The sequence below is a fragment of the Leptopilina heterotoma genome, unplaced genomic scaffold (assembly GCF_015476425.1).
Source record: "Leptopilina heterotoma isolate Lh14 unplaced genomic scaffold, ASM1547642v1 Lhet_10, whole genome shotgun sequence".
NCBI lineage: Eukaryota > Metazoa > Arthropoda > Insecta > Hymenoptera > Figitidae > Leptopilina > Leptopilina heterotoma.
In genome coordinates this window covers 1270231-1289473 of record NW_025110813.1, presented here as the reverse complement: position 1 = coordinate 1289473, position 19243 = coordinate 1270231, and the positions used below count along the sequence as shown (strand labels likewise).

The 19243-nt window shown below is 26.3% G+C and overlaps 1 protein-coding gene across 2 annotated transcripts; it reads right to left on the bottom strand.

The window, feature by feature from the left end:
* Nucleotides 1-2691: 2691 nt before the first annotated feature.
* On the bottom strand, nucleotides 2692-19185 carry LOC122497884 (protein chiffon-like). Of its 2 annotated transcripts, XM_043605263.1 has the most exons (7): nucleotides 18875-19185; nucleotides 18416-18534; nucleotides 14435-14677; nucleotides 13997-14247; nucleotides 11553-11957; nucleotides 7106-9068; nucleotides 2692-4701 (listed from the first exon to the last, which is right to left on the bottom strand). In XM_043605263.1, the coding sequence occupies exons 1-7, from the start codon at nucleotides 18951-18953 to the stop codon at nucleotides 3214-3216; spliced, it is 4548 nt and encodes a 1515-aa protein (XP_043461198.1). In that variant the 5' UTR covers nucleotides 18954-19185; the 3' UTR covers nucleotides 2692-3213. The 2 variants fall into 2 exon arrangements, with proteins under 2 accessions (XP_043461198.1, XP_043461206.1); XM_043605271.1 differs by lacking the exons at nucleotides 18416-18534; nucleotides 18875-19185 and adding an exon at nucleotides 16793-17064.
* Nucleotides 19186-19243: the final 58 nt, after the last annotated feature.

The window sequence follows — 19243 nt, the reverse complement described above, 5'->3', positions numbered from 1 at the left end:
AAAAAAAAAATCTTTCCAACAAAAAAAAAAAACTTGTTTAGAAATAAAACAAAAAAAAACCTAAAAATAATCTCGAACGCCAAAGACCATCTACTTTAAAATCCATGTACTACACATTAAACAAAAAAACTTAAATTATTTTTTTTTTACACAGGTTCTCACGTCACTAATTATTATTTATGAAAAGGCTTATTTATAATATATTCTTCCAATTTTTCAAAAACAAAAAAAAAAAAAAAAGAAAGTTAATATAGATAGAATTTCTATAAATAATTACAAAAAGAAGTAGATTAATTATAAACAATTGGTCACGTGAATACCCAGATATCGTCATTATGACAGGATAAGACGACAAAGAGAAAAAAAACAAGAATAAACAAAAGAGAGTTGAAAGAACGCGAAGACCGCATCTAAAGAATGTACAGTTTGGCGATTTTTATCTACACCGCCCTCGGGGATCTATAATTATAATCAATTGCAATTATACAAAAAGAGAGCAAAATCAATAGTTTTGGAATTATTGTTTATCTAAAAATATTATCTCAAAATTAATTTTTTTTTCTAATTAACCATATCAATGATAATATAAACCAATTAATGTCAATTTATCACCCGGTAATATTAACAATTAATATATAATTAATTTTTCCTATAATTGCACCAATTAACTATTAATAAGTAACATTACATAATTGTAAACATTTCAAAGCAATATAAACCAGTTATTGTAATATTTACCAGCTTTTTAATTAATTATAAATTAATGTAACTATTATAATTAATGTAATTATTCCAATTAATGTAATTATTGTAATTATTTCAATTAATGTAATTAATGTAATTATTGTAATTTATTTAATTAATGTAATTGTTTTAATGAATTTAATTAATGTAATTATTTTAATGAATTTAACTAATGTGATTATTTTAATTAATTCACTATTGTTAGAAAAGAAATTCGAAAAACTATATTTTCGCAAATCAATTGCATGCGTGTTTTTTCCATTAAACAATTTTCACATTAATTTAAAGAAAAAAAGAATCACTTTCACAAATAAATTAAGTGTATGCTTACAAAATAAATAATTTTCTTTACATTTGGGACTGGAATAATTTTAATTAATTATGTTTTGCTCCTGTACGAATAACTGGATTAATAAAACTTTTAAAGTTTATGCCTTTGACAATTAATTTCAATTATTAATACCATCACTGATAGTTAATTATATAAACAAAATTTTAATTGTCGATAATATTAATAGTTTTTAAACACTTTTTTCTCATTTTTCTTACGTTTTCTTCATTTTGAAAAAATAATATTAGCAGTTAATTTTATTCATTAATGCTGATAATTTAAATTATTAATATAAAAATATTTACTTCGTTTATTATAATATCATGTTTTTAATCATTGGAAATATTTATTTGCAATATTTACTTAATATTAACATTAATTTTCCATACGGAACATTAACATTAATTTTCCGTATTGAATATTAACATAAACTTTCCATACTGAACATTAATATTAATTTTCCATACTGAATATTAAAATTTATTTTCAGTATTAATTACTAACATTAATTTTCAATATTAATTATTAACATTAAATTTCAATATTAATTACCATTATTAATTATTAATATTAATCTTCAATATTAATTACTAACATTAATTTTCAATATTAATTATTAACATTAAATTTCAATATTAATTACCATTATTAATTATCAATATTAATCTTCAATATTCATTATTAACATTAATTTTCCACATTAAATATAAACACAAATTTTTAATTATTTTGTAATAAAAAAGTCTAAATAAATATCCAGGCTTTTTCATTACAAAATAATAAAAAAAACTGTTTTAACAAAAAGCAAATATATTAATTATTAATATTAACTTGCAACATTAAATATTAATATAAATATTAATATTAATTTTCAATATTAAAAATTAACATTTGTTTTCAATATGAAATATTAATATTACCTAATTCTTAATATTTGATACTAACAATAAAATTCAATATTTATTAACTAATATTGAATTTCAATATTAATTACTAATAGTAATTTTAACATTAATTTTCCATATTAAATATTAACATTAATTTTCAATATTAATTACTAATATTAAGTTTCAACATCAATTACTAATATTAAATTTAAATATTAATTTCTAATATTAATTACAAATATTAATATTCAATATTAATGATTATTATCAACTTTCAATAATAATTACGATTATTAGTAATTAATGTTAATTTTTAATATTATTTTACTAATATTAGTTACTAATATTAATCACTAATATTAATTACTATTATTAATTATTCAACTATTGATATTAATTTTGTAAAATATAAATCATATGTAGTATTAAAGAAATAAATCTATCTATCTATCTATCTACTGATATTAATTTGAAAAAATATTAAAAATCTTTAATACTAAACATAATTTAAAATTTTATTGAAAAATAAATATGAATTAATTTTAATTAATCGTCTCAATCAAAAATTATTATTTCCCGTAAATTTTAATTCTCGTATACTCAATCAGATTTTAATAAATTTCATTTTATTTTCTTCACTGAATGACTATTTACAAAATTCTATCCGTTGATGTTTGTTAAAATTTATTTACTTTTCGTTTTAATATTAAAACTGAATTATCGACAAAATCGAAAATAAGAAAAAGATAAATATTTTAAAAATTGGAATTTGAATAGAATCTTTTTCATAATTTTTTTTGAAATAAAAAAAAGAACAAGTATTATTAAAAAAAATCTTGACTGGTAGAAACTGTTGTCAATATACGAAAATTAATTCATATTTTCTTACAATGAAAAACTAGTTTTTTCTAATGAAAATTTTCAACTGCCAATATTATAATTAATAGTAATATCTCAAATATCACCGATTTTGTTAAAGTGAAAAGAAAAATATTTCGTTTTGAAAATGCTCTCACTGTATAATTATAATAGTATACACTAAACTATGGTGTCAGCGGTATTAAATACTAAAGATACACAAATACCATTTGTACAGAATGTACACGTGCGGACGATCCGGAACAAATATTTTATAAGAGTCAGTCTGTTAAGGGGGAGATTTCCTTTTTCAGCGAGGGGGGTACGAGGAGAATTGATTATTTATTTGTTTCCGTGATCGTACCGAGGTACACTTTGTTTTTTATGAAATCCTCAACTACTTTTCAACCATCGACTAAAATGTCCCCGGCCACTTTTAAAACGTTTCTTCGGCGGTTGACTACTCGATTTCGATGAGCCGGAACTTCTTAAACGACGATTACTTGCGACGGCCACTGATAGAATACTATGATCACGATCGACTTGATCCTCGATCTTCATCACTCTAACAACAGGTTGAAACTCGATGCTCGAACGTCTATTTTGTAAATCGGTTGGCGTCGCGACCGGCGAGTTGACCCGTTCTGAGAGTGGACAATCGAGATCACCATTTTCTGATGAGAGGCCATCTCTCACTCTCCTTAATCGCGTTCTCGATGAAATATTTACAAATGTACTTTTTTGTTTACAATTTTCATCGTCAATTATTGACGACGACGTTGTGGAAATTCTTATGCCGCCCGATGAACGACTACTACTCGATTGCATTGGCCTTCGTCTTGCTTTACACTGTTTCTTAAAATTAATAACACCACTTCGCGTCTCTGATGAGCCACCCGTTGAACGACGACATTTACGATTGAGAATTATCGATTTTTTCATATTACGCTTTCTCGGTGATGAGACAACGTTATTTCTCATTAATCTCTTGGCGAGTGTTTCCCTCTCCGATGATGTCGCCGAGAGGTGTTGACGTTTTCTATTTCCCATTTTCAAATTCTCATCGTTAGCCAAAGAATTTTCCGAGAGTTGAGAAGAAGATGATTCAGTTGGTTGTTTCACAGTGTCAGAGCTAGAATCCTTCTTCTTTGATTGTGAACTTCTTTCCTCCTTTTCCGAAAGTAAACTCCTCTCCCTCTTACCCAAACGCGAAGTCTCATCCTCATCTTCCGTTTCTTTACTATTCAATTCCTCATCGCACGATATTTCTTTTTCCTTTGCTAAATTCTCCGAATCCTCATTATTTTTCGTAGACACTTCCGTCTCCGAGAATTCTTTCACTTTGGAAGACTTTCCTACTTTTGAATCATCTGAATTTTGAACCCGTTTACATGCTTCAGGATCTTTTGATTCATCAGAATGTTGACTTCTTCTGTCGGGAGTGTTTTGTGATCTCGTTCGTTTTTCCTCGTTATTTTCATGTGAACATGTTTTGGAATTATTATCAGTGCATTCATTTTCGATTGGTGATTCAAGTCTTTCGCAAACATCTTCTTTTAGAGATGGAAGTTCGGCAGTTTCTAATTTCTTCTCAGCTTCGAATGCTGACAATTGTTTGTTATGCAATTTCCGTCGTAATTTATTTCCCGGCCAGCCTGTACGATTTTTCCTACGTTTACGACGTTTTAGTGGTGATTCGCCATTACCATCGCCACAATCGGAACTTGCACACGATGAATTTTCGAGGCAAGGGACGAGATCGTGACAATTTTCCAGTAATTCCAATAAATTCACCGGCGCACCTTTTGGTAATTGCGTTTCCTCCACAGCTGTCTCCTCGGTGTTTGAGAGAAAATCCTCCTCGAACGGATTGATTTCGTCCTGTAGAAAATTTAAATTGTTTATTAATTCATTCTCAAAAAAGACCTTCAAAAAATAAATAAAATAGATAAATAATTCAAATCAATTTCACAAAAATTTTTAAAAATTCGGTTATAGAAGAAAAAAATGTGTCTTTTTCTCAAAGTTTATTAAAAAATTGTTCATTTTTATTTAATTTTCACAAGCAATACTAGTTTATTTCAATTTTCAAAAACTATTCTAGAGTTTTGTTTGTTGAATATGAACAATATTTATCAGGGTTGCCAGACAAATTTTATGTCTGTTTATTTTTATTTTCCTTGACTTTTCCCTACTTTCCAGAAGCAAAAATTTTCTTGATCCCGATTTAGAAAAAATTTGGATTGATTACAAAATAAATAAAATAAAAAATTTCGAGTACAATTATTAAAAAAAAGATAATTTTTACAAGCAAAAAATTTATTTTACTTAGAATTTTGTTTAAATAAAATTATTTACTGTGACGAACTTCCTTCGATTATTCACAAAAATTCAATTACATAGTTTGAATAATTTTTTAATAACATGTTTTTAACAATTCAAGTATTTTTAAACAATTGATTAAAAATTTATCACTTATTTAATTTTTTTACAATTTTAAATTCAAATTATTCAAAAGTTACAGAATTTTTAAAATAAATATTTATTATTAATTTCTTCACAGAAATTGAAATTTTCGAAAATTTTACTTTAAAACCTTCTGGAATTGAATTATTTCTGAAAATTGCAACTTTTTTTTAACTAAAATCTTTTTTACTTTAAGTTAATTACAATTACAAATAAATTTCTGAAATTTATTCTACAATTTGATTATGTAAAATAAATTTAATAATTTACGGAAGAATAAAAAGAATTAAGTTATTGTTATCAAATTCATTATGAATTACATTTTTTTAAAGTGAACAAAAATCAACGAGAAAATGAAAGAAAACATTTTTCAAAAATGTTTTCGACACTAAAAAGTCATAATTATTTTTTCAGTAGTTCTAAAAATGTGATATTAATCAAATACTTTTGAGATAATTCCCTGGAGTTTCTCTAATTTTCTCAACCAATTTTCAAATGTTTCTATCTTTGTGAAAAGTAAATAAAAAATTACAACCGTTTATTAAACTTGAAAAAAATGTAAAACGTTAAATAAATTATTTTTCTACAAAGCATACAAATTTTTTCTTATAATTGTCCAATTGAATTTTAAACAAAACTAAAAAATTACTGACAATAAAAAAATAATACATTTTAATTAAAAAGGAAAAAATTAGAAAAACTTTTAAAATATATATTATTTTTGTTTTTAATTGCAAATTTAAAATTGTTTGTAAAACAATTTTTTTATTCAATCTTTAAGTAAATTAGTATAAAGTGTACTTTATTTTCCCTTTTTGGAAACTTTAAACAATTATTTTTGTTTAAAATAAGCAAATAATCAAATTTGAATTTCTTTAGAGAGAAATTTAATTAAAATAATTCCGCAATTTAATTATTTATTTATTTTGATTAACTTAGAACACTGAATTATTAAAAAATTCTGATACGAATTATTATAAAAGTAATATTTAATTAAATGAGTTAATTAATTTCAACTGAATTCTAAAATTTGGGTTTAAAATTATTTTTAAAGAACGAATTATTCTTGTATTTAATTTTCACGATTTATTTAAATTCGACTAATGAAACTGAAGTTACCAAAGTTTACGAAGACGAAATTAAATAAAGAAGTTAAAACTTTTGTCTTTCCCGCCTCAATTGAATTGAAAATCTGTTTTGGATGCAATGAGAATAATAATGAAGTTCTTTTTATAAAAAATTATTTACGTATTAGACTTAAAAAAAAATGTCTTTTGCGTTAACAAAATCGTTAGTAATTAGAAATAATATTTTAAGGTCTTTTTATAAAAAATTATTTTCTTCTTAGTCTTAAAAAAAAATTATTCTTTTGTGTTAACAAAAACAGTAAATTGGAAGAAATATTTAAGTTCTTTTTATCAAAAATTATTTGCTTCTTAGTCTTAAAAAAAATTCTCCTTTTGCGTTAACAGAAACATTAGTAATGTCAGTTTCATTTTTATCAATTTTATTTCTATCAAATATAAAATGTTCATCGTTGAAGTTCACAAAGTTTATAATCAACGATTAAAAAATATTTTACAAAAAGAAAATCACCAGTTTGTTTAAAAATTTCTTTTAGAACTGGTGGATGAAGAAACATAAAAAATTTATTATAATTAGATTAGAAAGTTTCTCTTTTAAAATGTTGATGACAAACGTGAACTTCACCAAAGTTCGAAAGTTAAATGAAAGAAACTGATTTCTTTTTCTTAAGAAACGTCTAATAAAATAGTCTTTGTAAAAAAAAGTGAAAGAATAATCTTCTTTTTATGCTCACCTGCATGTCATTCGAAGACAACATCTCGTCAATATTCTTCGCAATTTCCTTGAGATCTTCATCAACATCAGACTTTACTTTAACCTCAACTTTAAAACTCGTTTCTAATTTTCCAACACTCTCCTCATCGATAATCGTTAAATTTGGAGTGTGTTGCTGTTGCTGTTCACGTTTTCTGATAATTGTCGACATAATCGCCAATGTGGAAGCATGGCACCTTGGACTTTTTCTTGGCGATCTTCCAACATACGTACCACGACCTCGACTTTTTCTCCTCCCATCCATTTTGTGTAACCTCTTCAAAAGTGTCTCATGAAAATTCTCAATCTCATAAGGTAATAAAAATGGTTTCGGCTCATTTGATTCACTGAAATAATGCCAAAATTCCTCGCCCTCATCCTGTCGTTGATAAGTTTGATACCATGGTTCCGATTTTGGTATTGCCTCGAAGGAAAATTGCATTCTCTCAATTTCAGGCGATGGTTTCGATGGTAATAATCTATCGACCGTTCGATCATCCTCCTTACAATTTGTTTCGTCTAAATTTTCATTTTTCGTAAGTTCAATTCCTGTAATTGGTGCTTGATATCTTAATCGACTACCTGGTGTTTCGAATTTATAATAATCGACATTATCCATTATTAATGCCTCAGCTTGTGTACGCCTCCTTTTCTTGCAATTTTTTGCATTCGAATCTTGAGAATCATCGCCACCTTCCTGTTTCACTTGCTCATTGTCCGACGAACTGAGATTTATCGAATTCAATGTATTTTCACGTTCACTTTCACTGTCTTTTGGTAAAACACTAGATTGTTCATTTTCACTAGCTTCACTTGAATCGTCACGCCTAGTCTCACCGAACATAAATGATTCCGCCTCATCGCTGAGTAAGGAAAGTTCCGATTTTCGAACACGTTTAAAACGCACAACAACGGGTTTTTCACTCGACGGTCCCTCATCTTTTTTCTCCTCCTCGCAAACCTCTTTCTCGACAGCGGCGGCGGCAACAACAACAACAGGCGGCAACGGTGGTGGAATAACGCTCGATCTTAATTTACTACCAAGTACCTCGACCTTGTAATAGGCACGATTATCCTCAATTAATCGCTCCTCAACCGACAATCTCTGACGACCCTTGTAACTCCTTCCGCCACGACGACTAAATTTTATACCCCTCGCTTTATCGTCCTTCTCATCTTGGGCCTTAAAACCACGACATTCCTTCTCCTCCTCGTCATCAATATTACAAGGAACGTCAATATTCTCCTCCTTACCAATTTCCCCATTCATTTCTTTAATCGATGAATTTTTAACTGAAGATTCCTTTTTACTCACCTCCTTCTTCACGTTCTGCGATTCATTTTCATTTGCCTCGTGACCATTTAATAACCTTGGACTTGAATCTTTTTTCCGTTTACCATTGATATCGGAGAGATGATGATTATTATCACTTCTTGTCTTTACCTCCCTTCCATTATAATTATTCGTTTCACTGTGACCATTACTTTTACGAAGTGTTACCTTAAAGTCCTCCTCGTGATTAATAAGAACTTTTTCATTACACTCTTCGTTGTTATCATCATCTTTTATACTTTCATTCTCGGATTTCTCATCATTTGGATCGTCTTCCTCAATCCAAATTGTTCCCTTTGCTCTTTTTTTGATCGTAAAACCCTCGAATTTATCATTATAGTTCTTATCATTGCCCTTATCATCATCGTTCCACGATCGGCCCTTTGATCTTAATAAATGTCCACTCTCATGTTTGGCACGTGTTCGTAAATTATGGGAAGAACCTAATTTTAAATTAAGATTCCTTCGCGCACCATTACACTGAACCATTTTAATCTCGTCAACACTAAAATTGTCAAGATTTTCCGTTGGTGATTTGTTCCCTTGCTCTGACAACACTGTGTTGTCATGAAGACTCGAATCACCGTTCGGAAACAGTTTACAGTCCTTTCTGAAAAGAGAAATTAAAATTTGAAAAAACAAGTTTTTTGGGGGAAAATTGTTAGTGTTATGAAATAAAGTGTTATGATTGTAAAAATGAGTAATTTTAAATGAGATGAATTAGAAAATAAGTGTTATAATGAAATTATTGTAATTGTTTAAATTGTTTAAAGTTCCTAAAGTTCTAAACGTTTAAATGGAAATTTATTTATTTCATTTGCAAATTCAGGCTTCGCACTCGATAATTAATTCTTTAAAAAATTGCAAAAAGTAGATTTAAAAAAAGTTGTTAAAAAGGCTATTGAAAAATTAAATTCGACATTAAAAAAAAACTCGTTTTAGTCGATTCACAAAAATCACAAAAACTTGATTCTGTATTTTCCAGACTTTTTCCTGATTAACAAAAAAAATATTCACTTTTTCTTCTTATCCTGCTAATAACTTCAATTCTACATCTTTCTAAAATTCAATTATTTTTCAAGTTTTTAGTTATATTTCTTCAAAAATACGATTATATTTAAAAATTAATTTTGAAAAGTCAAAAGAAGAATTTATCTATTTTTAACAAATTTTAATTGCAATGTTTTAAAAGACTAATTTTTTAATATTTTCTAAATTAAAATATTCAAAACTTGAATAATTTTTGTTAAATAAATATTTAAATACTTTTTCATATTTATTTTCCCACAGGAATTCAAATTTTTAATAATTTTAATGTAAAAGCTTTTTGAAATTTAATTATTCTTAAAAATTACAATCTCAATTCATTCAAAATTCAATTATTATTATTTTTTTAAACTTTTAAATAAAATTATTCAAAACTTTATTAACTGTTCAGGGAAATATTGAATTAATAATTTCTTAAAATTAATATTTAAATATTATTACAGATTTACAGTGATTAAAATTTTCAAAGATTTTAATTCAAGAATCTATTGAAATTAATTTATTTCTAAAAATTCAGACCATAATGATTTTAATATTTTATTATTATCTCAAATATTGACTAAAATTAATTTTTAAACCAATTCTAATTAGAAAGTTCTACGAGAATTCAATTATTTGAACGCAAAAATAAATAATTGACAGAATAATTAATTATTTCTTAAAATCGAATTGTTATAAAGAATTTTATCGAAATTATTCAAAATAATTGATTTCTTTCGAAGAATTTTATCAAAAATTTTGAAAATAATTGATTTCTTTCGAAGAAGTTTAATAATTTTTTTAAAAATAATTGAATTCTTTGGAGACAATTTTTTATTTATATAAATAATTTAATTCTTTCAAAAAATTGAAATTGTATTAAAAATAATTTAATTACAGGGAAAAATTTGATTACAATTTATGAAAGTATTTGAATTCTTTCAAAGAATTTTAATATAAACTTTTTTAAAGAATTCAATTTCTGTGAAAAATTTTATTATTTGTGAAAATAATTAAATTCTTTCCAAACATTGAAATTATATTAACAATAATTTAATTACTGAGATAAATTTTATTATTAATGAAAGTATTTGAATTTTTGCAAAGAATTTTAATATAAATTTTTAAATCATTCAAATTCTGTGAAAAATTTTATTATTTGTGAAAAAAATTGAATTCTTGCAAAAAATTTTATTAAACATTTAAAAATATTTAAATTCCTTCGAAAAAATTAAAATTGTTGCTAGAAATAATAAATTTTCTAGGAAGAATTTTTATATTTATGAAAATAATTGCATTCTGGCGAAGAATTCGATTATTTATGAAAATAAATGAACTTAAAAATTTGTTTAAAATAATTGAATCCTTTTGAGAAATTTTCTTAAGATATTAGGTATTGAAAAAAATTTAATTTCAGCGAAGAATTTCATTATTTATGAAAATAATTGAATTTTTCTGAAAAATATTCTTAAAATTTTTGAATCGTTTCTAAGAATTTTCTTAAATTTCCTAAAAATAATTTTTTTATTTAAACTATTAGCGGATTTAAAGTAATAAAAATTCTCAATGGAAAGAAAAAAGTAGCTTGTAAGTGTCACAAATCTAAAAAAGTATCCAAATAGTAGCAAGTCGTAAAAAATTTTAGTAAATAATAGGTTTTAGTAGATGAGTGCAAAGCCTGCAATTTAAGTTTTTATTACTATAATCTTCTGTCTCTATTGAAAAAATAAGAGAGAAAATTAATTATAAAATTTCAAAACATATAATTTCAGTTTTTAATTTTTATCGCAATCAGTAATTTATGAAAATACTTTTAATAAAAACTGTTTCTTTCATTAGAACGTTAAAAACTTGTGAATCACCTTTTCGTATGGTGAATTTTCTCCCACTCTTGGAATTTAACTCGAAAGTAAATATTGTGAAATGATTGTTTTTTTTTTTGTTTACAGTTTGAATTATAATGAGAATGCAATTTTGTTTTTAATGATGAAAACATTAATTAAAGGAAAATAATGTGAGTCTTTGGAAAGTAAGAAAATAAAAAGTTAATAAATAAATAAATAAGTACCTGACATCGTTTGACGAGTTAAGTTTCAAAAATGCCTCGACGCTAGCGCCAGTACTGATAAGTCTATCAAGGGACAAGAAATTATCTTCATTTTGTACGAAACTCAAATGCTTTTCGGTTTGCAAATGTTTTGTTAGATCTCGATACTCGGAGCGGCAGATTTCGCAGTATCCAGAAACAAGTTGTTCTGCCCTGCGAGCACGAGTTGTGGCACGAGGCCTACGTGTCATTTCTTTGCCCTTTTCCTTATTTACGTTTGCAGCCTCCCAGTTTTCCTTGGTTTCTTTGCTTTCAGATGCCTCTTTCTTTGAACGCCGCTTGAATACAAACGGACATGAACCACGTTCACCGTCAAAATTGATCGTCGGCCAAGATTGTAATTCCAGAAACACGGGTTTCGTTTCCCTTTGAAGAAAAAAAATAATTATTATTTCTCTTGTAATTATAAACATAATTCTTTTCTTGACAATATTTTTTACATCTTTTCGGTGGTTTTCTGACAAAAACAAAAATTTTATAACAGTCCAAATTAATAAAATTCCTTGACTTTTTTTTTGGAGTTTTCCTGGCACAAAAAAAATTTCATGACAACAGGGGTCAAACCAATGAAAGTATTTAAAAATACGGACTTTACGGACCAAAAATGAAATTACGGAGTCAAATAAGAGGACATTTTACTTAAAACTATAAATTAAATTTTTGTTATTTTTAAAACAATACTTAATTTTCGAGAAGAATATTATTACTTTTGAAAATAATTGAATTTCTGCGATAATTTGTAAATTTTCGTGTTTTTAACTAAAATTCTTCTATAAATACATTATTTTTAATAATTTTGGAAAAAGATCTTTGAGAATTTTTTAATTCATTTGTTTACAATTCAATTTTACAAATTCTTTAATTAAATTTGAAACCTTTTCAAAATTCAATTATTTCCAAAAATTCACACTCTAATACTTTTAATATTCAATTACAATCAAAAATTCTAACTGAAATCAATTTTAAAATCAATTTTTATTAGAAAATTCTACTAGAATTCAATTATTTAAATACAAGAAAAATAATTTAGTGAATAATTGCATGTTTCTTAAAATTCAATTCCTATAAAGAATTTTATCAACAAATTTTTAAATAATTGAATTCTTTCGACGAATTTTAATAAAATTTTTAAGAATAATAATTACATTTTTCGAGAAATTCAATTAAAATTGTATTAAAAAAAATTGAAATTCTGCTATGAGTTTTATTATTTGTGAATATAATTCAATTCCTAAAAAGAATTTTATTATTTACGAAAATAATTGAATCCCTGTAAAAATTTTATTATTTATGAAAATAATTGAAAGCTTGCGAAGAAATTTATAAAAAGTTTGTAAATAATTGAATTTCTGTGAAATTTTTATTATTTTATAAAAATAATTGAAGGTTTACGTGGAATGTTATTACAATTTATGAAAGTATTTGAATTCTTTCAAAGAATTTTAATATAAACTTTTTTAAAGAATTCAATTTTTGTGAAAAATTTGTTAATTGTAAAAATAATTAAATTCCTTCAAGAAATTTAAATTATATTAACAATAATTTAATTACTGGAATAAATTTTATTATTAATGAAATTATTTGAATTTTTGCAAAAAATTTTAATATAAATTTTTAAATCATTCAATTTCTGTGAAAAATGTTATTATTTGTGAAAATAATTGAATTCTTGAAGAAGAAGAATTTTATTTAAATTTTTAAAAATAATTGAATTCCAGCGAAGAATTTTTTTTTTATTTATGAAAATAATTGAATTCTTGCAAAAAATTTGATTAAACTTTTAAAAATATTTGAATTCCTTCGAAAAAATTAAAAATTTTACTAGAAATAATAAATTTTCTAGGAAGAATTTTTATATTTATGAAAATAATTGCATTCTTGCGAAGAATTCTATTATTTATGAAAATAAATGAACTGTCGCAAAAAATTGCCTTAAAATTTGTTTAAAATAATTGAATCCTTTTGAGAAATTTTCTTAAAATAGTAGATATTGAAAAAAATTCAATTAGGTATTTATGAAAATAATTGAAAGATTGCGAAGAAATTTACAAGAAGTTTGTAAATAATTGAATTTCTGTGAAATTTTTATTATTTTATGAAAATAGTTGAAGGTTTGCGTGGAATTTTATAAAAAAAAATTTCAAATACTTGAATTCTTTTGGAAAATTTGATTAAAATAATTGCTATTAAAAATCATTGAATTGTGGGAAATTTTTGAAAATAATTGAAATTTTGCCAAGAATTGTATTAAAATTTTGGATGAAAATAATTGAATTCTGGAAAAGAATTTAATTATTTCCATAAACATAATGGAAATTTTGATGAGAATTTTTAAAAATTTCTGAATATAATCCATAGTTTTCCAGGATTAAATAAATAAAAATATTTTTTAAAAGCCAATTTACCTGTGATAGGACTCGAACTTGATGTAAGGTGCTTTCAATTGTTTGATATTCAAATTTTTCGACGAAACTGATTGATTTTTTTGCTGGATGTGTGTATCTTTATAAGACGTGTAGATTTTATCGAGCCACGCTTGAAGTTTCTCAGGTGCCCAAATGGGAATATTCCAGGTTTGAGCGTTTTTAAGTGGATCCACGGAACACTGCAGTGGCTGTGTCAGAGCACGCTCCAACATTGCATCCGCTCGCGATTTCTGCAGAGAAAAAAAAATTCAAAAATTAATTAATTACCACAAAATAAACAAATTAAATTAAATGATAGAAATAATTCCCAATTTTTTACATTTCTAATTTAGAAAATTAAATGAGAAAAGAATAAAAAAAAATAAGAAAAATCAGTTTTCATTTTACAAAAAAAAGGGGGAAAAATTGACTACTCACTGTTCTTTGGGTAGTTTGGACCCGTAGATTTGTCGAATTTGAAAGGGGACCATCAGCATTTAAATATGGTGTGGGGGGTGTTGGAGTTGGTGTTGGGGCCTCTATACTCCTCAGCGAGGGGGGCCCCCCGCTCCCTCCACTGGCGTAACCCCATTTGCGTTTATCTGAATTTGTCTGTCCTGTCTTATCAACACGGTCACTAATCACAATATCGACGTTTCTCACTAAAAATACTTCAATCGTCTGTAACAAATAAAAATTATTCTCTTTAACTTTCATTAAAAACGATTTCAAAATTATTCATTAATCACGAAAGTAGAAAGTAACCTGGAATTTTTAATTTTCAATTATTATTTTATTGATCTTCCTAATTTAATTTAATTTAATCCAATTGCAAAATCTAAATATTAAAACTATTAATTTCAAATCATTCGTAGATAATTAATTCTCAATTCTTCAATATTCAGAGTATTCATAATTAAAAGTATGGATATGAATTAAAAAATAACTAATAAAGATTCGTTAAAAATTAAAAAAATTCTTTAAACTGAAAGTGAATTAAATATTAAGTGAAATATTAATCTTCAGCAGTTGGAGAATTATTGCAAATGTGACTAAATTTTCAGACGAAGTAAAGAGAATAAAAAGTGAAATAATAAAATAAAGTTTTGCTGAGACAATGCGAAAATTTATACAATCAAGATTGTTTTAATATAGTGAGGATTTTGTACAATTAAAAATTTAATTCACTTTGGCATTAAAAATGTATTCGAAAATCTTTATTTTCCTAAAGTTTCGAACGTTTAAATCAACGAAACTTTTTTCTTTTTAAATATTTTTTCAAAATAACTGGAAAAAAAATTATAGAAAATCTTTAATAACGTCCAAGTGGTTTTAATAATAAGAAAGAAAATCGAAGACAATCAGACAAATTTTTTGGAAAAAAATAATTATTAATCATTATCTTAAAAGAAATAATTTTTTTTTTGAACAGAATAATTTTATTTAAGTATAAAAAAATTCAAATTAAAAGAAAAAAAATGTTCATTTGAACGTTCAAAACTTTAGGAACCTAAATCTTTTGCATTTCTTTTAAAAATTTCATTCTTGTTTAAAATATTTATGAACTAAAATTAATTTTAATTTTAATGCTCTCTCTCCATAAAAATTCGTGCAATACAAATAAATTTCTTCAAAAATTCAATTTTCGTAATTTAGAACATAAAACTAACGGATCCGTTAAAATTCACTAAAAACCAACTTTCAAATACCTCTAACCTTTTTCATAACAAACAATTGTTTTTGAATAAATCATCTTTTTCGCTAAAAACAGAATCAGCGAAAATAGAATCAGAAAAATAATTATTAAAAGCTTTTTCAAAGAATGCATTTCATCAGAAATATGAAACTTTTCCCGTGTATAAAATGAAAAGAATAACGAATTCTTATTAGAATTTTTCGACTTCATTTACAACAATCGATTTTACTCACTATCAATTGTCATAGATCTTCACATTTTATTTATTGTTTTACAAACGAAAAAATATTAAAATCGTTTCACTGTAAAAAAAAAGACAAATGTAAATACAACTTGAGCGAAATAATGACTGTATTTCGAAGTAAAAGAATTGAGCGAGAACTGATATTTCTTGATGTCAATTGCTCAATATAAATCGAAAAATGAAATACGTTGCATATTTTGAGTTGAAATGAGTGCAACAACTGCCGAGGCGAAAGTAGTTCACTGATACATTTAGAATAGGTGCTTGTGTATATGTTTCTCTGCGATTTAGTAATCAATTGATGAAAAAATCAACAAAGGAAAAATTGAGGAAAAAAAGAGGTGAGTATTCGAAAGAAAATTTTGCGAATATAAAAAAGAAACAATATTTATCCCTTTCTCTCTTACATCAAGACCTGAGATCCAAACGCCAACATCAAGAGACAGGCGGGTAAAGGGAGTTGAAAAATTTAGGTTAAATAACGTTGACACTGAGAATGTTGCATTCGTATAACTGAATTGAAGAAACAAAATTTGAATACAACCATTTTTTGGAAAAAAAACAAGTTTCCTTTTTTTTCTAAAGAATATTTATCCTTTTGAAAGTTGTCGGGGCGGCGATGTTTGCTTGTGAGCCGCACAACAATGGTCGTCGCATTGTTGTCCCTGCGTTCTAATTATACTTGCACACACATGTCCCCGCTTTGAAGATGCTCCGAAATGTTGTTCGTAAACTTTGTCGAAGAAAAAAAAGCACGTGCTTTTGATAATTGTTGGGAAACAATTTGTAATTAAATGTATAATTGAAATAATGATGAAAATAATGAAAAAAGCGGGCGTTGTCGACATCAACTTACACTTCGAGGCTGGGGAAGAGACTCTTTAATGGTAGGCTACTGTCAAGCGCTCTCCCGAAACTTGAAACCTTTTACACAACACCAGCTTTTTATTTATTCCCTGTTTCACTTTATTTTCATGACATTTAAAATGCACATTGTCCTTTTGTTATATGTGTTATTTGTAAAAGACACTTGTGACCTGGTGAACATATTTTTTTGTCTAAGAAATCCACGAGGATTAGAGTGAGACGCACGGAACTCGCAAAACTGTCACATACAAAATGGCCATTCGCCGTTAACAGCTTGCTTCACGAGCCTAGAGGCGGCGCTCGGAATCCGCCGCTTTTCTCTATATATGATATTAAACACAGACACACAGACACAAATATTGAAATTCAGTAGGCGGGAAAATTATTTTCCCTAGGATTAATCCTCTTTTTTTGACCAATTTTTCAGAAAATAGAAATATTTTCCTTTTTCGAAAAAAACGCCGGTTAAAACAAACACCATGAAGTTGGCAAAATTTCAACAAGGTGGCGCTTAAGTGTCTGTTGATTTTGTTTGTCAACAGTAATTTTTGGAAATATTCCCACGTGCTTGAAATTATCCAAAAAAAACGAAAATTTCCACGAATTTCAGCATTATTTTTTCGAGCTTTCCTTAGATTAATAAAAAAATAAATGAAATATGAATAAAAGATAAATGAAAGAAAATATCCTACAAAATAAACGAACATAATTTCAAATTTAGAGAAAGTGGAAAAAAGGCTCGAAAAGTAAATTCAGTATTTTGAAAAATACTTTTTGTTTCTAAAGAGAAAAAATTGTTATGATCCAGTTTACTCGAGCTTCGCTCACCATTCACAAGGTGGCACTGGATATTTACTTGATAATCTTAAATTTCGTCGAGAGCCATTCAGGGAAAACGTATTGACATGACAGCCACTCCAGTTTTCCGGGGTGATTTTCAAAGCAATTGTATCGAACGTTTTCACATCACATATACGATGGAAGTACGCGTGACTTTGGAATTTAGGGCGGAGCCCCCGCAGCGTAGCAACAGCGAGTCTGGGCACAAATCTATAGTCCATTCGCCTTCTTTCGACCATATAGTTGCGATTAAATTTAGCGGGATATACATCGAGATAAACAAGATGGGCATTCACCCCAAACCCCTGAACTTTGTTTCTTTTTTCCATCGCTTGTTTTGACTTGACAAATTTTCGAAAATCTAAATACAAAAAACATTTGAATTCAGTGTATACTTCAATTATTTTACTATTCCGATCATTAACGCGGGAATAATTAATTCGCCCTTTTTCGATAATGACATTTATTATTTTTCTTCGAAGAAATTAGAAATAATTAATGACACTTTGTAAAGTAATCTTGTTTTCAAAACAAAAAATTTCTCGTCTTTCCAATCAAAACAATTGTCACTTTTTAAATCTACTCTTTTTTTTAACATTTAGAAAAAAAATTAGCAATTGTTTTCTAATTAATAATTATTTTCTATTTATTTATGTAATAAATATAGACTAACAATTACGAATAATTGAAAACTACTAAAAAGCTGAAAAGCAGTTCGACTAAATAAAAACAAAAAAATTAATAATAAAAACAAATAAAGTCTTCTACTCACCCCGCCAAATTCTTTAATTCTAGCCTCTAACTTGGCTGAAACAGCATAATTCTTAATATCCAAGTAAAAACACTTTTTTTCCAATAACTTTGGAGTAGGAATCTTCGGCGATTGTGTGACTGTAAATAAAAAGAAAATATCGTCGAATTAAAAAAAAAATCATTATCATTTTGAAATAAATACATAAATAACAAAGAATTTTTAGCTCCACAAACCTTTAGGTCAAATAAAAGTTTATTATTTTCACGATTGTCAATATATTTTAATGTGAATGTATATGTAAAGTTTGATAATGAGTTTATGTTTATTATTATAATTTAGAAAGTACATGCGATAACTGTCTATAAAGGAAGTTTGTGTGAATGACTATTATTAATAGAGAGAGAGAGAGATAGAGAGAGAGAGGCGATTGCGTAAAGGATTTTATATAAAAAATTGTTTAATAATGGTATAACATACGAGAATTTCTGCTTATTTTCTTGGTATTAATTTCCCGCTGTTTTCGCTCCGGATGCTGGACCTTGAATGGGGATACCATGCCTCCTATGCGATACAACGCGCGGCCAACCACAATATTTTCTTTTCATTGAATATTTCCCTTATTTTCAAACTTTCCATTCTTCTTTCATTGTTTCACTAAAACTAGACGATGCATTTTCTAAATGTTCGCCACAAATAATTCTATTTTTATTTATTTAATGAAGAATAATTTATTTCATTTTTGTGTAACGGTATACACGACCTTATCAATTAATCCACTCGTTTTACACTGAACATAGCTGCTTCTTCATCTAATCGAGATATCGAGATTTTTCTCACGTTAGGTTA